At 37.9% G+C, this 20,000-nt stretch overlaps 1 protein-coding gene across 16 annotated transcripts in view; it reads right to left on the bottom strand.

Annotated features, from left to right (window-relative positions):
- Positions 1 to 20,000, bottom strand: part of LRRC9 (leucine rich repeat containing 9) — a 157,979-nt gene that overhangs the window by 8,133 nt on the left and 129,846 nt on the right. For 12 of the 16 annotated variants that reach the window (XM_073011048.1, XM_073011042.1, XM_073011044.1 and 9 more), the window contains 3 exons: positions 9,294 to 9,434; positions 4,509 to 4,653; positions 328 to 496 (listed from right to left, as the gene is read on the bottom strand). In XM_073011048.1, coding sequence (XP_072867149.1) covers positions 328 to 496; positions 4,509 to 4,653; positions 9,294 to 9,434 — 455 coding nt within the window. Of the gene's footprint in view, positions 1 to 327; positions 497 to 4,508; positions 4,654 to 9,293; positions 9,435 to 20,000 lie in introns of those variants that run through there. The other 4 variants (XM_073011045.1, XR_012090974.1, XM_073011052.1 and 1 more) reach the window with 4 other exon arrangements.

Genomic DNA, 20,000 nt, shown 5'->3' with positions numbered 1-20,000 from the left:
GAGTTGGTAGAGGATACAATTAAAGTAGTTCCCATGTAGCTATTTCATTGTTCCCTCACTAGTGAGCACTAGTACTCTGAATTATTTGACCTTCATAGCCATTTCTCAGCCTTTTTCAATTATTATGTAAATATACCGGACTTTGGGAACGGTTTGGTGAATGTGGTAATTAAGAAGCCTTATGCTATCTGACAGTTTTTTTCTAGTTCCCAGAGTAAATATATAAGAGTACATAACAATATTTCTTGTTTTTATACATGACTAGCAAATATGGAGAGTACTTTTTTAATGATGAGAAATATTAAGACACAGAGAAAATAGCTTTACCTTCTCTCATCTTGGTTGCTCTGGTATGTTTGTACAGTCGGAGATGCAATATTCTGATGTGATAAAACAGATGGAGAGATACCTATCCCTCTGAGTTGCTGGAAAGCTATTTCTGCATGGATGCTCCGAGGATTATTTGTCAGAATCCCAGCATTCTTGTTTTTTTTGTCTGAAATTAGAAATTTGAAATTTGAAAAATTAAAATTATGAAACAGTGAGAAACATTAACATAAGCATTAAGCAATATAGTCTGGTTGTCCTTCAGCTGAATATATGCTATACATGTTTCATAAAGTGAGTTTAAAATTTCAAATAAAAATATAGAATTAGAATGTATTTTTAGCATTTGATGTGGCTTAAATTTCTGTGAGGTAGTGAATCAGTTTGATTTTTCCTAGATAATATTTTAAACATATAAATATCCAGACCTGCATGCTATAATAAATGTGCAGATAAAGTGATTATACTTTTAAAAATTGGGGCAGCACAGTCAAAAAATAGGGAAGAGATTGCAGGACTTTTTCAGCACATAACAAATCTTGAAGAAAGTAGCAGGCATACCTCGAAAATATTGTGGGTGTGGTTCCAGACCATTGCGATAAAGTGAGTCACATACATTTTTTTGGTTTCCCAGGACATACAAAAGTTATGTTTACAACTATAGTGTAGTCTATTAAGTGTGCAGAAGCATTATGTTTAAAAAAAAACACTGTACATACCTTAATTTAAAAATACTTTATTGCTAAAAAATGCTAATGAACATGTGAACCTTCAGCGAGTTGTAATCTTTTTGCTGTTGGAGGGTCTTGTCTCAGTGTTGTTGGCTGCTGACCAATCAGGGTGGTGGCTGCTGAAGGCTGGGATGACTGTGGCAATTTCTTAACATAATACAACAATGAAGTTTGCTGCATAGATCAACTCTTCCCTTCATGAAAGATTTCTGTGTACAACGTGATGTTTGATAGCACTTTCCCCACAGTAGTTCTTTCAAAATTGGAGTCAGTTCTCTCAAACTCTGCCACTGCTCCATCAACTAAGTTTGTAATATTCTAAATCCTTTGTTGTCATTTCTACAGTGTTCACAGCATTTCACCAGGAGTAAATTCCATCTCAAGAAACCACTTTCTTTGCTCATCCATACGAAGCAACTCCTCATCCATTCAAGTTTGATCATGAGATTGCAGCAATTCAGTCACATCTTCAGGCTCCACTTCTAGTTCTCTTGCTGTTTCCACACATCTGCAGTTACTTCCTTCACTGAAGTCCTGAACCCCTCAAAGTCATCCAAACTCCCATTAGGGTTGCTATTTTGACGTCCTCTCATGAATTAAAAATGTTTTTAATGGCATCTAAAATGGTGAATCCTTTCCAGAAGGTCTTCAATTTACCTTGCCCATATCCATCAGAGGAATCACTATTTTATTTTGTTTTATTTTATTTTATTTTATTTTTTGAGACAGAGTCTTGCTCTGTCGCCCAGGCTGGAGTGCAGTGGCGTGATCTTGGCTCACTGCAAGCTCTGCCTTCCGGGTTCACGCCATTCTTCTTCCTCAGCCTCCTGAGTAGCTGGGACTACAGGTGCCCACCACCTCGCCTGGCTAATTTTTTTGTATTTTTAGTAGAGATGGGGTTTCACCATGTTAGCCAGGATGGTCTCGATCTCCTGACCTTGTGATCGGCCTCGGTCTCCCAAAGTGCTGGGATTGCAAGCGTGAGCCACCACTCCCGGCCAGGAATCACTATCTATGGTAGTTAGAACAGCCTTACAAAATATATTTCTTAAATCATAATACTTGAAATTACTCCTTGATCTATTGGCTGCAGCATGGATGTTGTGTTAGCAGGCATGAAATCAACATTCATCTCTTTGTACTTCTCCATCAGAGTTAGTAGGTGACTAGGTGCATTGTCAGTGAGCAGTAGTCTTCAGAAAGCAATCTTTTTCTCAGCACTAGGTCTCAATAGTCAGCTAAAATACTTAGTAAACCATGCTGTAAACAGATGTGCTGTTATTCAAGCTTTGTACATTGATAGAGCATAGATTGATAGAGCATAGACACAGTAGATTTAACATAATTCTTAAGAGCCCTAGGAGTTTTACAATGGTTGAGCAATGGTTTATTTAAGTTGAGCAATGTATTCAACTTAAAGTCACCAGCTGCACTAGCCCCTAACAAGACAGTCAGACTGTCCTTTGAGGCTTTGAAGCCAGACATTGACTTCTCCTTTCTAGCTATGAAGGTCCTAGATGACATCTTCTTCTGCAAAGCTGTTTCATTTACATTGAAAATCTCTTTTTTAGTGTAGCCACTTTCATCAATGATCCTAGCTAGATCTTCTGGATAACTTGCAGCCGCTTCTATATCAGCACTTGCTGCTTCACCTTACACTTTCATGTTGTCTGATACAATAGTTCATGATTCTTTCCTTAAACCTCATGAAGCAGCCTTTGCTAGCTTCAAATGTCTCTTCTGCAGCTTTCTCACCACTTTCAGCCTTCATAGACTTGAAGAGAGTTAGGGTCTCTGGATTAGGCTTTGGCTTAAGGGAATGTTGTGGCTGGTTGATATCTTATCCAGACCACTTTATCCATATAAGCAATAAGATTGTTTCAATCTCTTATCATCCATGTGTTCCTTGGAGTCGCATTTTTAATTTCCTTCAAGAATTTTTCCTTTGCATTCACAGCTTGGCTATCTATTTGATACAAAAGGCCTAACTTTCATCTTGTCTTGGCTTTCAACATGGCTTCCTCACTAAGCTTAATCATTTCTAGCTTTTGATTTAAAGTGAGAGATGAGAGATTCTTCCTTCCTTAGAGGTCATTGTAGGGTTATTAATTGACTTAAAAAGATTACTGATCACAGATCACCATAACAAATATAATAATAATGAAAAAGTTTGAAATAGTAAGAGAATTACCAAAATGTGATAAAGACACAAAGTGAGCACATGTTGTTGGAAACATGGCATCAATAGACTTGCTTGATGCAGGGTTGTCACAAACTTACAATTTGTAAAAAACTCAGTATCTGTGAAATGCAATAAGACAAAGTATGCTTTTACCTGAGAAGTAAGTTAGTATCTGAGAAGTAAGTTATGAAGATGAATTCAGGGTTAAACTATTAAAAAATGTAAAAAGATAATGACATTCCTGAAGATGACTTTGTTCTGTTAACGAGGTAATAACAATTTGGTATGCCCAATTTTACTGTAGACAAAAGCATAACAATCTTTGTTGTAGACAAAAGCATAACAGTCTTCATTGTTATTAAAACCTGGAAGTCATAATGACATATAAGTATGAAAAATGAGACAAAATATAACATCTTAATGGAGTAAATTATGCTGGTTTGTTTTTCACTGGGTTTCTTTAAAAAACTTTAATCACATGGAACAATCTGCTATTTTTTTATAGTAGGCTCTTAGATCATTTTATAATTATTGTGATGTTCAGTTTTATTGTCTAAGAGTGGTCTGAGGTCAAATGAGAAGTCAGAAGGAATGGAAGAGGTAAGCCCTCAGAGAAGGAGTAGTTACCCCAATTTTGCCAAAATGATAACCAGAAAAGATGTGGAATTAGGGAACAGGCTTATTCTAAACTTGAACTAAAACTTATACAGCAGAATAAACCGCTTCCATGCTTGTTCTTTTAATATACTCCCTGTTTTGAAACTCCACCTCTTGAAGCTCTTCTCTAGTATTTGCTTAATGAATATTTTCTAATGATTTCAAGAGGAAAGTGAGATCTCTCTGCAAAATATCCTTTGTACCCCAGGATTCTGTTATGCTTTTACACCTCTGATTTCCACTTTTAGCAGGATGCACTAATGAACTGCTTTTAGTAGTTGTTTGCTCTGACATCCATGAAATGAGATAAAAGCTTTGGAAAGATATGTCAGGAAATAACTGTTCAAGTATCACAAAGTTCACATTGCAAGTAAGCAAATGTTTAGTTACAACATACTAGTAGCTGAGTACAAAAAAAGCTATAATAAAACTAAAAATAATAAAACTATAATCTCTGAAATCAAAATGGCCACAGGAAACTTGAGCAAACATGCAATTTTAGGAAATGTAAGTGAAAAGGAATTTTAAGTAATATTAGAAATTAAAGTGATATTTTTATTTCAAATGAAGTGATTCTTTTACATTCTATCTGAAATTCTTTGTCAAAATACCTTCAACTTCAGGAGTTATAGTGACGTCAGATCCCAAGCAATGGCTGAATCCACTAGGCAGAATTACATTTGTTACCTTTATGGGAGGAGTTTTCACTTGGCCAAATGATCTGCCATCCATAGGACAGTGGGTAACAGGAATAAGCTACATAATAAAATAAAAGTTAATAACATCTCATCTCCAAAACTCAGATCAATAGGCTTAATCCTTATAATAAGTCCGAGTTGACAATCAACATTTTTTTTTTTTAGTCAGGAGCTACCTGCTTGCCTAAACTCAGAATTGGTACTAGGTAAAACCTGTAAAATCAGCAGAGCTTTTTGGGGAGTAAACCTCCCTCAGAACCTTGTGTTCTTTTTTTTTTTTTCAGACTGCATTGCACCATCATTAGAATCTAGTGCTTAACAGCAACTCGCCCTTTCCAAAGAGTCTTAACAAGGTAAGTATGGAACTAAGAACATAAGAATTAAAACTTCCCCATTGTAATGCTTTTTCTTTTTTTGTGTGAATAGAATTTCTGGAAGGTAAAAGTTATTTTTTGAAATCTTTATATTTTTCACATTACCTAATCAGATGACTTGCAGTTAGTTTTCAGAAAAAACAGTAAATATAATGGGAGTTAAGAAAGGCATCTTATGATAATCAATTTTAGTGAATGTAGTAAAACTCTCTAAATAGTATTTACATTTCACACCTGCTGAGGATTAAGGGACTTTTGTAAGAATTTCAGGAATCAGCAAATAGAGGAGAAAAATATTTTAGGCAGGAGACTCTTGCTTCCCCTAGAAATGTATGCCTTCTCTCCTTTCGTTAAGACTGACCTTGTTTATACGTGTGAATTCTGAACATACGATTCAGCTTATTTAGAGATGGAGGCCTTTTCTGTAAAATTACCTATTTAATCTCATACTTCAGTAAGTGTTACCAAGAATGCTGCTTTATAATGAATGCTAAGGTATTAGTCCTTTTACTAAAGCTGGTCAGTCCTAAATTCCCTAATGAATTCCTTTCTGGGAGTTTCTTCCCATCACTAATCTAGAATGCTGTCAAATTTTCTTCTGAAATTAAACCCCCAAAATATTTTGGTTTAAAAGAACTTTAGATTTCATTTATTTCCTCCATATTTGCTGTTAAAAAGAAAGGTCAGTAGCAACTAAGACAAAGACAAACACATTTGACTGATAAACTTCAGAAGTTTTCTGGACTTGAGTCTCCTGAACAGCTAGTTAAAAGAAATAATGGCTTGATTTTGTTCTAGTCCTGAAAATAATTAGTGTTGAATCTAAAAAAAATTCTCTAAAATAAAGATTTCAAATACCCCCTTTATTTTACTAACCATATATAGACAAATAAAAAATAATTTTAATGAAGTATTTACATACAGAATAACTAAGTGGAAAGATGGTTAAATTCCTATGTATAGCACTGATTTAAATAGCAAGAATATGTATCTAGAATAACTGAAGATGATATCATAGTACTGTAAGGGGAAAATCTGAGTTCACTATATGATAAATAGAAAAGAATAGCCAACAAACAAACCCCTTAGTAAAGTATTAATTATTGGTTGAATTTTGAGTTATGCCAAATTAAATGCTAAATTAAACCAATGTTTAAAGAATTTTATATGAAAACTGCGATCGTCAAAGTTCTAAGTGGTTATTTTATGTCTTTTCAATTTAGCCTGCATTACCTTAAAACAGAATTTATGGATTTTTATATGGTAATTTCATAGGTCTTTCACTGGAGCCCTCACATAAGTGGTATGGCAGGAAGAATAATGCCCCTCCCCCAAAGATATCTACATCCTAATTCCCAAAACTTGTGAACCTTGCCTTACATGGCAAAGTACTTTGCAGGTGTGATTAAGGGTTTTGAGATGGGGAAATTATCCTGAATTATCGAGGTAGAAGGAGGCAGAAGGTCAGAGAGAAGGGGAAGTGATCATGGAAGCAGAGGTCTAAGTGATGGCATTGCTGGATGACAGCCAAGAGCCAAAGAATGCAGATGGCCTCTAGACGCTGGTAATGGCAAAGAGTAAACTCTCTCCTAGAGCTTCCAGAAAAAATGCAGCCCTGCCAATCTTTTTTTTTTTTTTTTCCCAAGACAGGGTCTTGCTTTTTTACCCAGGCTGGAGTGCATTGGCACGATCTTGGCTCACTGCAACCATCACCTCCCAGGCTCAAGAAATCCTCCCACCTTAGCCTCCTGAGTAGCTGGTACTACAGACATGTGCCATCATGCCTGGCTAATTCTTTTTTTTTTTTGTAGAGACAGGGTTTTGCCATGTTGCCCAGGCTGCACTCGAACTCATGGGCTCAAGTGATCCACCTGCCTCAGCTTCCCAGAGTGGTGGGATTATAGGCATGAGCCGCCAAGCCTGGCCCCTGCAAGTATTTTTAATTTTAGTCCTTTAATACCGGTTTTCAGACTCCTGACTTTCAAAACTGTAAGATAGTATGTTATTTTAAGCCACTAAATTTGTGGCAATTTGTTGTAGTAGCAATATGAAACTAATACAGGTGGCATACATTTTTCAAGAAGTGACCTGCTTCAGGAATATAAAAAAGGGAAAAGGAAAGAAATCATCTTAAATCACTGAACTAAATTTTATTTGACCATTTGCTCTCTTTTGAAAGACTGGGGCCTGTGACAAGGATTTGAGTAGATGGCATTAAATGATGCACTTTTTTTGTTACATCATATAGATCAATGGCTAAATTTCTTTTTGGAAACCATAGTTTTTAGAAAAAAATTTGTAGATATAGTCCATAAATGAATCAATTTCCTTTGCCTAAACTAAATAATCTTTTTAAAACATTGTACAACTTTTTAAGTCACACAAGTCTCTGTAGTCACTTTGACCTATAATAGAAGCCCTTTGGTTAATCAAAAAATGTCAAGATTAATTTTAAAAGAGTTAATAAAAAAGTAAGGGGGCTGGGTGCAGTGGCTCAAGCCTGTAATCCCAGCACTTTGGGAGGTCAAGGTGAGTGGACCGCCCAAGGTCGGGAGTTTGCGACTAGCCTGGCCAACATGGTGAAACCTCATCTCTACTAAAAATACAAAAATTAGCCTGGTATGGTGGCACATGCCTGTAGTCCCAGCTACTCGGGAGGCTGAGGCAGGAGAATCAATTGAACTTGGGAGGCAGAGGTTATAGTGAGCCAAGATCATGCCACTGCACTCCAGCCTGGGCAACAGCGCGAGACTTCGTCTAAAAAAATAAAATAAAATAAAAAATAGGGGAATCATTGTCTAATTGATATTCATCTTAAAAATATATGTAAAAGTACATGCATTCATCAATCTTTTGATGAAGGACCAAGGCTTTTTCTGTAGGCAAGGGTCCCTTGATTGGTATTTTTTATGTGATTGTTTTTGGAGACATCATAATCTTATTTTGTCTACAATTTCCAGTTTTGGTTTCTTTAAAGTAGTGAGAATTTAAAGGCATGTGGAAAAGATCCGAACTTTGAATTTGTCTAGCTTTTAAAAATAATTTCCTTACATGTTTTCTCTGCATCTTTATCATTTTCTTCATATTTTGTTTTTTTCTCCCACATCTAATTTGATCCTATGGGAGAGGGTGTTGGAAGGGGTGAGGAGACAGAGAGTGCTCTTTATCCAGACTTTCCAAAGTATTCCATTTGGTTTTCATAGACAAATAGAAATAATAATTTAAAATTTGCACTTAGAGTTCCTGTTTTTGTTTAAAATAAAAAGAACTGACATACAGTTAGCTCTTGATAAGTATATGAATGTACTGCTGAAGGCAGAAGTGGACTAGAGAGGAGCCTACAAGTATCAAAAGTTGAGTGTGTTCTAGAATTGGGAGTGTCACTGGAATTCATCTGGTGAGTTCAGTGAAAGTCCGTTAGAGCGTGTATGGTAGTCCTATCTCTTTCCTATTCAGTATAATGTTTTTAAAGTCACCTCTGTTCATGGACTCTAATGTCCTTGGTTTCTGGTTTTCACTTACATCAGAGATTCATTTATATTCTCTACTGTGGTCCAGGTCTTCATAACATCTCTCTTGGATTATTTTAAAAGCCTCTTAGCTGGTTTCCCTTCCCCTTCCAGCCTCTTTTTTCCTCAAACCACAGCATTCTAACAATGTGACCTCTCTGTTCAAAAACCATAGATTTTCTGTGTTAAATTTAGTCTTTAGAAGATGGTCATGAAGAAACTAGGTGGTCAAAGACAGAATTTTCAAATGACATGCTTTTATTATTTCTTCTCTCTTTTAATCTCTTTCCTACCATGATCAGATACATTTTAGGGCTCCTGAGTAAAAAGCCCAATTATCCTGACAAAACACACAGATAGAGGGACACATCTCCTTTCTTAGATAAACTACACAATCCAGAGAGTTGAGTTCAGAATTCCTTCCTTCCCTTTCTGTGTGCCTAAATGGAAATAGTTTTATTGTTAGTTTCTATTTATGAAAGTGATATGTTATAGTTTCCTATGTTCTAGCATCATGTGACGTATTGAGCATACAAATATTAAATAACTTCCCTTATGTCAGAGTATGAAGTATGCTATTAAGAAAAGGATGTTCCCTGACTTATATATGTATCTGTGTGTATGTGTGTGTGTGCACGCATGCTCTGTTCACCAAATCAAGCTGCCTTTGATAGTAATCACTAAATAGATACTAAGATCATCCTCATCAAAAACACCATAGGTTTAAACATTTGAATCAAAAGATATAATAAAATGTTCATTTACTAATAATTAATGTGCTTCAGAAGGAAAATTGTAAATAATATAATTATTACCGAATTTTTCTTTGCTTGTAGTTCAGCGAGGTGAAATTCAGCTTTTGCCCTATCATCTGAATTCACAGGACTTCCATCTAACATCTGTAAGTTAGGCAGTCGAAATATGAGCATGTGGCGATGTAGCATTTTTCTACAAATCTGAATAAAGTTAAACATAACAATTTATTCCCACAAAACTTTTATTTCAAAGATTAACCTGTATAGAGAAGGAAATTTAACATAGGCAACAAAGAGGACAAATAATAGCTAACTTATAGTAATAGATGCTACAGATAATGAGCTACCTTTTTGAAAAATTACTCAATTTCCTATTATGTCAAATAAAGAATTCTTTTTTAAATTATGACTACCATTTAGAGGTTCAGCCTCCTTTTATAGTAACAGTATTGTTCACTAACTACAGGCAATACAAACTCATGAATAGGATTACATTAGGGAAGTTCACTTAAAAGTAACTATTTTGAAACTTATATTTTCCCACGGGCACTATCTAATTAATTCAACACACACCTACTGAACTATATGATCCATCTCTTCATAGTATCAACCTACTCTAAAAATTTGAGAGGGATATAACAAAGTTGGCTTGAGGTTGTTAACTTCAGAAGGGTCTGCTTGCAAGGATAGCTGTTGCTGGTGTTAGGTATTTGGTGTTTTGTGAGTGTTCCCACCATTCCTTAATTGATAAGGGGAGTTTACTGTGTCTGGACTATTAATACGAACAATATGATTTATGCTCTACCTCATTTCTTTCTGGGGTCTGGAATTTTGGTACATGATAGGAAGAGGGTGCCTGTGTAGCCATCCCCCAACAAAATCATTGAATGCTGAGTCTCTAATGGACTGCCTTGGGCAAAAACATAACATACAAGTTGCAGCATTTTTCTCGCTGTGTGAAGAGTGTGCTCTGTGTGACTCCTTGTGGAAGAGAAGGAGCATAAGAAAGCCTGCCCATGGATTCCTCCAGAATCTCCCTGTGTCTCCTTCCCTTATCATCTGGCTGTGTATCCTTATTATGTCACTGTAATAAGTCTTAGCCATGTGTACAATTATATGTTGAGTCCCATGAGTCCCCCTAGCAAATCTGTGATCATGAGGGTGATCTTCGGGATTGCTGACACAGATAGTATGCAGCAAACAAAAAGAAATAGAATAAGAAAGAAACTATCCAGAAAGTATGAATAAACTATCTTAAAAAAAAGAATATAGTAGATTATATATACAGTAATAGAGAAAGATTGCTAATACATAAAATCGAGTTAAAAAAAAATTTGATTGGATTCTAGACCACAAAGCAGAATTCATAAATACCAAGAAATTTATGTTTTCCTCTGATTGTTTTCTCTGACTAAATTATGATAACATTAGAAATAAACGACGATAACTAGAAATTCTCTATAGATTTGAAATTAATATAGACACTCACGTCTCCCTCAGTAACTCATGAGTTAAAGAAGAAATGCTTTGGGAAGTAGATTTTAAGAAATAAGAAGCAGTAAAATATTACATATCAAAACTTTTAGGATGTTGCTAAAGCAGCAGTTTATAACCTAAAATGTATTGACTGATTCTGAAAAGAAACTGAAAATTAATGAGCTAGGTATCCTACTTAAGACTGACTTCCTTCCTTCCTTCCTTCCTTCCTTCCTTCCTTCCTTCCTTCCGTCCCTCCCTCCCTCCCTTTCATTTTCTTTCTTTCTTTCTTTTAAAGAGATAGGGTCTCACCCTGTTGCCCAGGCTGAAGTGCAGTGATACAGTCACAGGTCACTGTAACCTCGAATTTCTGGACTCCAGTGATTCTCCCACCTCAACCTCCCAAGTAGCTAGATCTACAGCTGCACACCACCACACCTGGCTAATTTTGAAATTTTTTGTGGAGACAAATCTTGCTATGTTGTCTAGGCTGGTCTCAAACTCCTGCCCTCAAGAGATCCTCCTGTCTCACCATCCCCCCAAAAATAATTTTTTTGAAAAGCAAACTCAAATAAAGTAAAAGAAGGTAATAATAAAGAGTGGAAATTAATGAGATAGAAAACAAAATAATAACACACTTGATGAAGCCAAAATATGGCTCTTTAAATAAACTATTACAATAGACAAGCCTGTAGCAGGATTCATCAACAATAAAAAAGAGAAAGAAAAATGGACAATTTTAGGTATTAAAAAGGTGACAAAAACATGAATATGATGAACATTTCAAAAATTCACAAGAGGGTTTTGGTTCCAAAATGGTAGCAAAGAGGCAAGCTGGCTTCTCACTCCCAATAAAAAACAGAAAACAAATATACAGTGCTGAGATCTTCACCAGCAACAACCCAGAGCTCAAGAATGAGGATAAGACAGTTCCCGGGGCCACAGAGAAGTGGAAAAACTCTTAGTAGATGGCAGGAGAACCAGCCTTCCACATACATGATGCCTCTTGCCCCCCTACCCCTCCACGGAATCCTGCCAGACACCAACTGCGTAGAAAATCTGCCCTTAACTCATGGTTTATACCCTGGAAAAAGTAAAATGGAGGTGATCAGTCAGCTTCTCCATCTTCTTGGGCTCCCTAGCAGGAGACCTGTCATTGTGTTAACCTGTGGGTAGCATCATGACTGCCTGAAGGGAGAAATATCTCTGAGAATAGGCAGAGACAAACAGGGGAGGCAAGACTACCATCCCCAGCCCAGAAACTCTGCTCTGTAACTTGGCCAAAGTAGATGCCAAATAAAAGTGGCTGCAGGAGGTACATTCCCCTGGTCCCCCGTCACAAGCTCCTAAAAAGCCTTCCCACACAGTCAGGATAATCCCTTTGGGATGCCCCTCATTTGAGATAGGCAGTGCTCTGACCAGTTACTAGAGCTGAGGTGAACTTGGCCTTAAAGTGCCACCCCACCCAGAACCAAAAGGCAGGCAGCAACCTAACAGTGAAGATTTGCTAAACAAATATATTTAATAAAAAGCAAAACAAGCTGGACAGAGAAAACTGGAATAAATAACTAATATTTCAATGCAAAGACATAGATGTATACTCACAAGAAACAATAGTAGACAGGGACCCATGACCTCCCCAAAAGGATAAAGCAAAAATCCAGTGACTGACCCTAAATAGATGGTGATTTGTGAGCTTCTGACCAATAATTCAAAATACTAATTTTAAGAAAATTCAGTAGTCTCCAAGATAACTCAGAAAAGCAATTTGGAAATTTATCAGAAAAATTTAACAAAGGAATTGAAATAATTAAAAAATATCAAATAGAAATCTTAGAACTAAGAAATAAATTTGCTGAACTGAAAACCTCTTTAGAGGCTCTCAACATCAGAATAACCAAGCAGAGGAAAGAATCAATGAGTTCAAAGACTTGCTATTTGAAAATTTACAGGGGTGGGGCAGGGCAGGGGAAGGAATGAAAAGGAATGAAGACCATGTACGAGATATAGAAAATTGCCTCAAAAGACCAAATCTAGATACTCAGGAGGCTGAAGCAGGAGAATTATTTGAACCTGGGAGGTGGAAGTTGCAGTAAGCCAAGATCGCACCACTGCACTCCAGCCTGAGTGACAGAGCCAGACTCCATCTCAAAAAAAAAAAAACCAAAAGAAAACCAAAAAAACCCCCCAAAAAAACCAAAAAACAAAAATCCCAAAATGAAAACATGTAAATTGAAAGAAAGTTAAAATTTAGGGGGCCAGAGAATAGAGTTGTGTAGAATTTTTGTGTGTTTTTTTCCTTTGTTTCTGTTCTTTTTTTTTTTTTTCCTAGGTTTTTTGTTGTTTGTTTTGTTTTTGTTTTTGTTTTTTGAGACAGAGTTTTGCCTTTGTTGCCCAGGCTGGAGTGCAATGGCATGATCTCAGCTCACTGCAACCTCTGCCTCCAGGGTTCAAGTGATTCTTCTGCCTTAGCCTCCCAAGTACCTGGGATTACAGGCATGTGCCACTATGCCTGGCTAATTTTGTATTTTTAGTAGAGACAGGGTTTCTTCATGTTGGGTCAGGGTGGTCTTGAACTCCTGATGTCAGGAGATCCACTTGCCTCATCGTCCCAAAGTTCTGGGATTACAGGTGTGAGCCACCACACCCGGTCATTCCTATTATTTATCTTCTCAGATAAGTTGTCATCTGTTTAAAATAACTTGTTATATGTATAATTTTTTTAAGCTTATGGTAACCACAATGCAAAAACCTATAGCAGATTCATTAAAAATAAAAGCAACAAATTAAAACACTTAACTAAAAAAGAAGAAAATCACTTATCCACAAAGGAAGACAGTAAAAAAGGAAGGAGTTACAAAACAATGAAAGCAAGCAACAAAATGGCAGTAGTAAGTTCTTAATATGAATAATAACACTGACTGTAAATGATCTCAGTGTTCCAATTAAAAGGCATACAATGGTGGAAAGGATATAGAAAAAAGACCTGAATGTGGGCCAAGATGGCTGATAAGAAGCAGCTGCGGTCTGCAGCACTCACAGAGAAGAGTGAAAGCAGTGAGTGAACTCAGCACCTTCAACTGAAATATCCAGGTTCTCACACTGGGACTGACTAGGCAATCAACTGAATCCATGGAGAACAAAGAAAAGCAGGGTGGGGTGACAGCCTACATGGGAGTGGCACAGAGCCAAATGAACCCCCATCCCCAGCCAAGAGAAGCAGTGAGTGTGCCATCATGCCCACGAAACCACGCTTCTCCCATGGATCTTTGCAACCCACAGATGGGGAGATCCCCTTGTGAGCTCATGTCTCCAGGGCTTTGGGTCTGATACACAGAGCAGTGTGGAGTCTTGGCAGAGTAGCTACTTAGGCACAGAGACCCAGGAGTTTTATATACTCCAGAGTCGGGATTCTGGCAAGGCAGCAGATCTGTCTGTACATTCCCCTAGGAAGGGGGCTGAATCCAGGGAGCCAAGCAGTGTCAGTCTGCAGGCCTCAGTTTCATGGCACCTCGTAAGTTAAGACCCACTGGCTTAGAATTCCAGCCAGCCAAGGGCAATAGGCTGAGTCTGCCTGAAACCAGAGGCAGTTCCTGGGGGAAGGGTGAGTCTGCCTGAAACCAGAGGCAGCTTGGGAAGGGGTGGCGGCCATTTTTGTGGTTTGGTCAACTTAGCGTTCCAGCCCGCCATCTCTGGAGAGTCCAGGTGGTCTGGACGAGGAGGGTTCCCCCCAACTGCAACACACCTGCTTTGCCAGATGATGCTCAGACTGCTTCTTTAAGGGGCACCCTGATCCATTCTTCCTGACTGGGTGGGACCCCCTTGTGGGGGGCCTTGAGTCACTCCAGCCAGGCTTACGTATAAGCACTGAACCCTGATCTCTCCTTGGGATGGAGCTCCTGTGGAGAGAGGCAGCCAGTGTCTCTGTTGTTTGGTTGACTCAGCTTTTCCAGCCTGCTGGCTCTGGAGAGTCCAGGAGGTCCAGACAAGGAAGAGTCTCTCACCAATGCAGCACACTGGCTGTACCAAAAGCAGCCAGACTATTCCTGTAAGTGCGTCCCTGATCCTGTTCCTCCTGACTGGGTGAGACATCCCAACAGGGTTCTCCAGACACCTCCTACAGGTGCGTTTGGGCCAGCAACAGGTCAGTACCACCCTGGGATGGAGCTTACAGAGGAAGGAGCAGGTTGCCATCTTTGCTGTTTTGCAGCCTTCACTGGATATACCTCCAGGTATGGGAAAAATGGAGGCAATTAGGGTCTGGAGTGCACCCCCAGCAAACTGCAGCAGCCCTATGGTTCCTAAAAATTAGTGGCCTGATTGTTAAGAACAGACAGACAACAACATCAACAAAAATGACCCCACAAAAGCCCCACTCAAAGGTCAGCAGTCTCAAAGATCGAAGTAGATAAGCCCCTAGAAAAGAGAAAAAAATCAACGCAAAAACATTGAAAACACAAAAAGCCAAAGTGCCTCTTCTCCTACAAATGATCACAACACTAAATAACCAGCAAGGGCACAGAACTGGGCAGAGGCTGAGATGGCTGAATTGATAGAAGTAGGCTTCAGAAGGTAATAACGAACTTCGCTGAGCTAAAGGAGCATGTTGTAACCCAATGCAAAGAAGCTAAGAAACATAATAAAACAATACAGGAGCTGATAATCAGAATAGTCAGTTTAGAGAGAAACGTAACTGACCTGATAGAGCTGAAAAACACAACATGAGAACTTTACAATGCAATCACAAGTATCAATAGCAGAATAGACCAGGCAGTGAAAGGATCTCAGAGCTTGAGAACTATCTTTCTGAAATAAGACAGGGCCAGGCATGGTGGCTCATGCCTGTAATCTCAGCACTTTGGGAGGCCAAGGAGGGTGGATCACCTGAGGTCAGGAGTTCGAGACCAGCCTGGCCAACATGGTGAAACCTGTCTCTACTAAAAATACAAAAATTAGCTGGGTATGGTGGTTTTGCCTGTAATCCCAGCTACTCAGGAGGCTGAGGCAGGAGAATCGCTTGAACCCAGGAGGTGGAGGTTGCACTGAGCCAAGATTGTGCCACTGCACTCCAGCCTAGGTGACAGAGTGAGACTCTGTCTCGAATAAAATAAAATAAAATGACAGAAAAGATTAGAAAGAAAAGAATAAAAAGGCATGAACAAAACCTCCCAGAAATATGGGATTATATAAAAAGATTGAACCTATGACTGACTGGGGTATCTGAAGGAGATGGGGAGACTGGAACCAAGTTAGAAAATATACTTCAGGATATTATCTAGGAGAACTTCCCCAACCTAGCAAGACAGGCTAACATTCAAATTTAGGAAATTCAGAGAACCCCAGTAAGATACTCCATGAAAAGATTAACCCCAAGACACATAATCATTAGATTCTCCAAGGTCAAAATGAAAGAAAAAATGTTAAGAGCAGCCAGAGAAAAAGACAAGGTCACCTACAAAGGGAAGCCCATCAGACTAACAGCATACCTTTCAACAGAAATCCTACAGACCAGAAGAGATTGGGGGCCAATCTTCAACAATCTTAAATAAAAGAATTTCCAACCTAGAATTTCATATCTGGCCAAACTAAGTTTCATAAGCAAAGGAGAAATGAGATCCTTTGCAGACAAGCAAATGCAGAGGGAACTGTCACCACCAGGCCTGCCTTGCAAGAGCTCCTGAAGAAAGCACTAAATATGCAAAGGAAAAAACCATTATCAGCTACTCCAAAAACACACTGAAGTACACAGACCAGTGGCACTATGAAGTAACCACATAAACAAGTCTGCAAAATAACCAGCCAGCATCATGATGACAGAATCAAATTCACACATAACAATACTAACCTTAGACATAAATGGTCTAGATGTCCCAATTAAAAGACACAGAATGGCAAGCTGGATAAAGAACCAAGACCCATCGGTATGCTGTCTTTAAGAGATCCATCTCACATGCAAAGACACACATAGGCTCAAAACAAAGGAATGAAGGATAATTTACCAAGCATATGGAAAACAGAAAAAAGCAGGTGTCACAATCCTAGCTTCTGACAAAACAGACTTTAAAAGAACAAAGATAAAAAAATGACAAAGAAGAGCATTACATAATGGTAAAGGGTTCAATTCAGCAAGAAGAGCTAACTATCCTAAATATATAGTCATACAATACAGGAGCACCCAGATTCATAGCAGTTCTTAGAGACCTATAAAGAGACTTAGACTCCCACACAATAATAGTGGGAGATTTTAACACTCCACTGACAGTTTTAGATCACTGAGACAGAAAATTAAAAAAGATATTCAGGACCTGAACTCAGCTCTGGATTAAGTGGATCTGATAGATACCTACAGAACTCTCCAGCCCCCAACAACAATATATACATTCTCATTGCCTCATGGCACTTACTCAAAAATTAATCACATAATTGGAAGTCAAACACTACTCAGCAAATGCAAAAGGACTGAAATAATAACAGTCTCTCAAATCACAATACAATCAAATTAGAATTTAAGATTAAGAACTTCACTCAAAACCACACAACTACATGGAAATTGAGCAACTTGCTCCTGAATGACTGCTGGGTAAATAATAAAATTAAGGCAGAAATCAAGAAGTTATTTGAAAGGTATCAGAATCCCTGGGGGCAGATAAAGCAGTGTTAAGAGGGGAATTTATAGCACTAAATGCCTACATCGAAAAGTTAGAAAGATCTCAAGTTAACAACCTAACCTCACAACCAAAAGAACTAGAAACCAAGAGCAAACAGACCCCAAAGCTAGCAGAAGACAATAAATAACTGAGATCAGAGCAGAACTGAAGGAGGAAAGAGACATGAAAATCCCTTAAAAAAATCAAGAAATCCAGGTGGTGTTTTTTTGAAAAAATTAATAAAACAGACTGCTAACTAGACTAGTAAAGAAGAAAAGACAGAAGAATCAAATAAACACAATCTGAAATTATAAGGGGAATATCACCACTGACCCCACAAAAATACAAACAACCATCAGAGAATACTATGAACACCTCTGTGCACACGAACTAGAAAATCTAGAAGAAATGGATAAATTCCCGGATATGTACACCCTCCCAAGACTGAACCAGGAAGAAATTGAATCCCTGAATAGGCCAATAGTGAGTCCTGAAATTGAGACAGTAATTGATAGCCTAACAACAACAAAAAAAGTCCAGGAGCAGACAACTTTACAGCTTAATTCCAGAGGTACAAAGAACAACTGGTACCATTTCTACTGAAATTATTCCAAAAAAATAGAAAAGGAGGGTCTCCTCCCTAACTCATTTTATGAGGCCAGCATCATCCTAATACCAAAATCTGGCAGAGATACAACAACAACAAAAAAACTTCAGGCCAGTATCTCTGATGATTGTTGATGCAAAAATCCTCAATAAAATGCTGGCAAACCAAATCCAGCAGCACATCAAAAGGCTTATCCATCATGATCAAGTTGGCTTCATCCCTGTGATTCAAGGTTGGTTCAACACATGCAAATCAATAAATGTGGCTGATCACATGCAAAGAACTAAAGACAAAAATCACATAATTATTTCAATAGATGTAGGACAGGCCTTTGATAAAATTCAGCATCCCTTCATGTTAAAAATTCTCAATAAACTAGTTATTGAAGGAATATACCTCAAAATAATAAGAGCCATATATTATAATCTCCCAACCAATATCATACTGAATGGGTAAAAGCTGGAAGCATTTCCCTTGAAAACTGACACAAGACAAGTTATCATGTCTCTATCCTCCTTCAGTCTCTCACCACACCTATTCAACATAGTATTGGAAGTTCGGGCCAGAGCAATCAGGCAAAAGAGAAGAAATAAATGGTATCAAATAGGAAGAGAGGAATTCCAATTATCTTTGTTAGCAGATGACATGATCCTGTATCTAGAAAAACCTGATAATCTCAGCCCGAAACCTTCTTAAGTTGATAAGCAACTTCAGCAAAGTCTTGGGATACAAAATCAATGTGCAAAAAAGCTAGCATTCCTATACACCAACAGCAGGCAAGCAGAGAGCCAAATCATGAATGGAACTCCCAATCACAATTGTTTCAAAAAGAATAAAGTACCTAGAAATACAGCTAACAAGGAATATGAAGGACCTCTTCAAGGAGAGCTACAAACCACTGCTCAGGGAAATCAGAGAGGACACAAACAAATGGAAAAACATTGCATGCTCATGGATAGGAAGAATCAATATCATGAAAATGGCCATATCACCAAAAGTAATTTATAGATTCAGTGTTCTTCCTGTTAAACTGCCATTGACATTCTTCACAGAATTAGAGGAAACTATTTTTTTAAAGAGCCCAAATAATTAAGACAATCCTAAGGAAAAAGAACAAAGCTGGAGGCATCATGCTACTTGACTTCAAACTATACCACAAGGCTACACTAACCTAAACAGCATGGTATGGTACAAAACAGGCACACAGACCAATGGAACAGAATAGAGAACTCAGAAATGAGACTGCACACCTACAACCATCTGATCTTTGACAAACCCAACAAAAGCAAGCAATGGGGAAAGGATTCCCTATTTAATAAATGGTGCTTGAAGAACTGGCTATCTCATACGCAGAAAATGGACACTGGATGCCTTCCTTACACTTTATACAAAAGTTAACACAAGATGGATTAAAAACTTCAATGTAAAATCCAAAACTATAAAAACCCTGGAAGATAATCTAGGCCATAACATTCAGGACATAGGCACAGGCAATGATTTCGTGACAAATATGCCAAAAGCAATTGCAACAAAAGCAAAAATTGGCAAATGGGGTCTAATTAAACTAAGGAGCTTCTGCATGGCAAAAGAAACTATCACCAGAGTGCACAGACAACCTACAGAATGGGAGAAAATTTCTGCAATCTATCCATCTGACCAAGGTCTGATATCCAGAGTCTACAAGGAACTTAAACAAATTTACAAGAAAAAAGCAAACAACTTTATTAAAAAGTGGGCAAAGGACTGGGCTATTCTTTTATGGGAGGCTATTTCACAGCCTCTATTTCATTACTTGTTATTGGGTTTGTTGAGGTTCTCTATTTCTTCGTGATTCGATCTTTGTAGGTTGTATGCATTCAAGAAGACATTATCCATGTCTTCTAGGTTTTCCAATTTATTAGAGTATAGTTCATAATACTCTCAATAATTCTTTGTATTTGAGGTCTCAGTTATTACATCTTCTTTTTCATTTTTGATTTTATTTGTTTAGGTCTTCTCTTTTTCTTAGTCTAGCTAAAGGTTTGTCAATTTTGTTTA

The sequence above is a fragment of the Chlorocebus sabaeus genome, chromosome 24 (assembly GCF_047675955.1).
Source record: "Chlorocebus sabaeus isolate Y175 chromosome 24, mChlSab1.0.hap1, whole genome shotgun sequence".
Lineage (NCBI taxonomy): Eukaryota > Metazoa > Chordata > Mammalia > Primates > Cercopithecidae > Chlorocebus > Chlorocebus sabaeus.
This window is presented reverse-complemented; position numbering and strand designations above follow the sequence as displayed.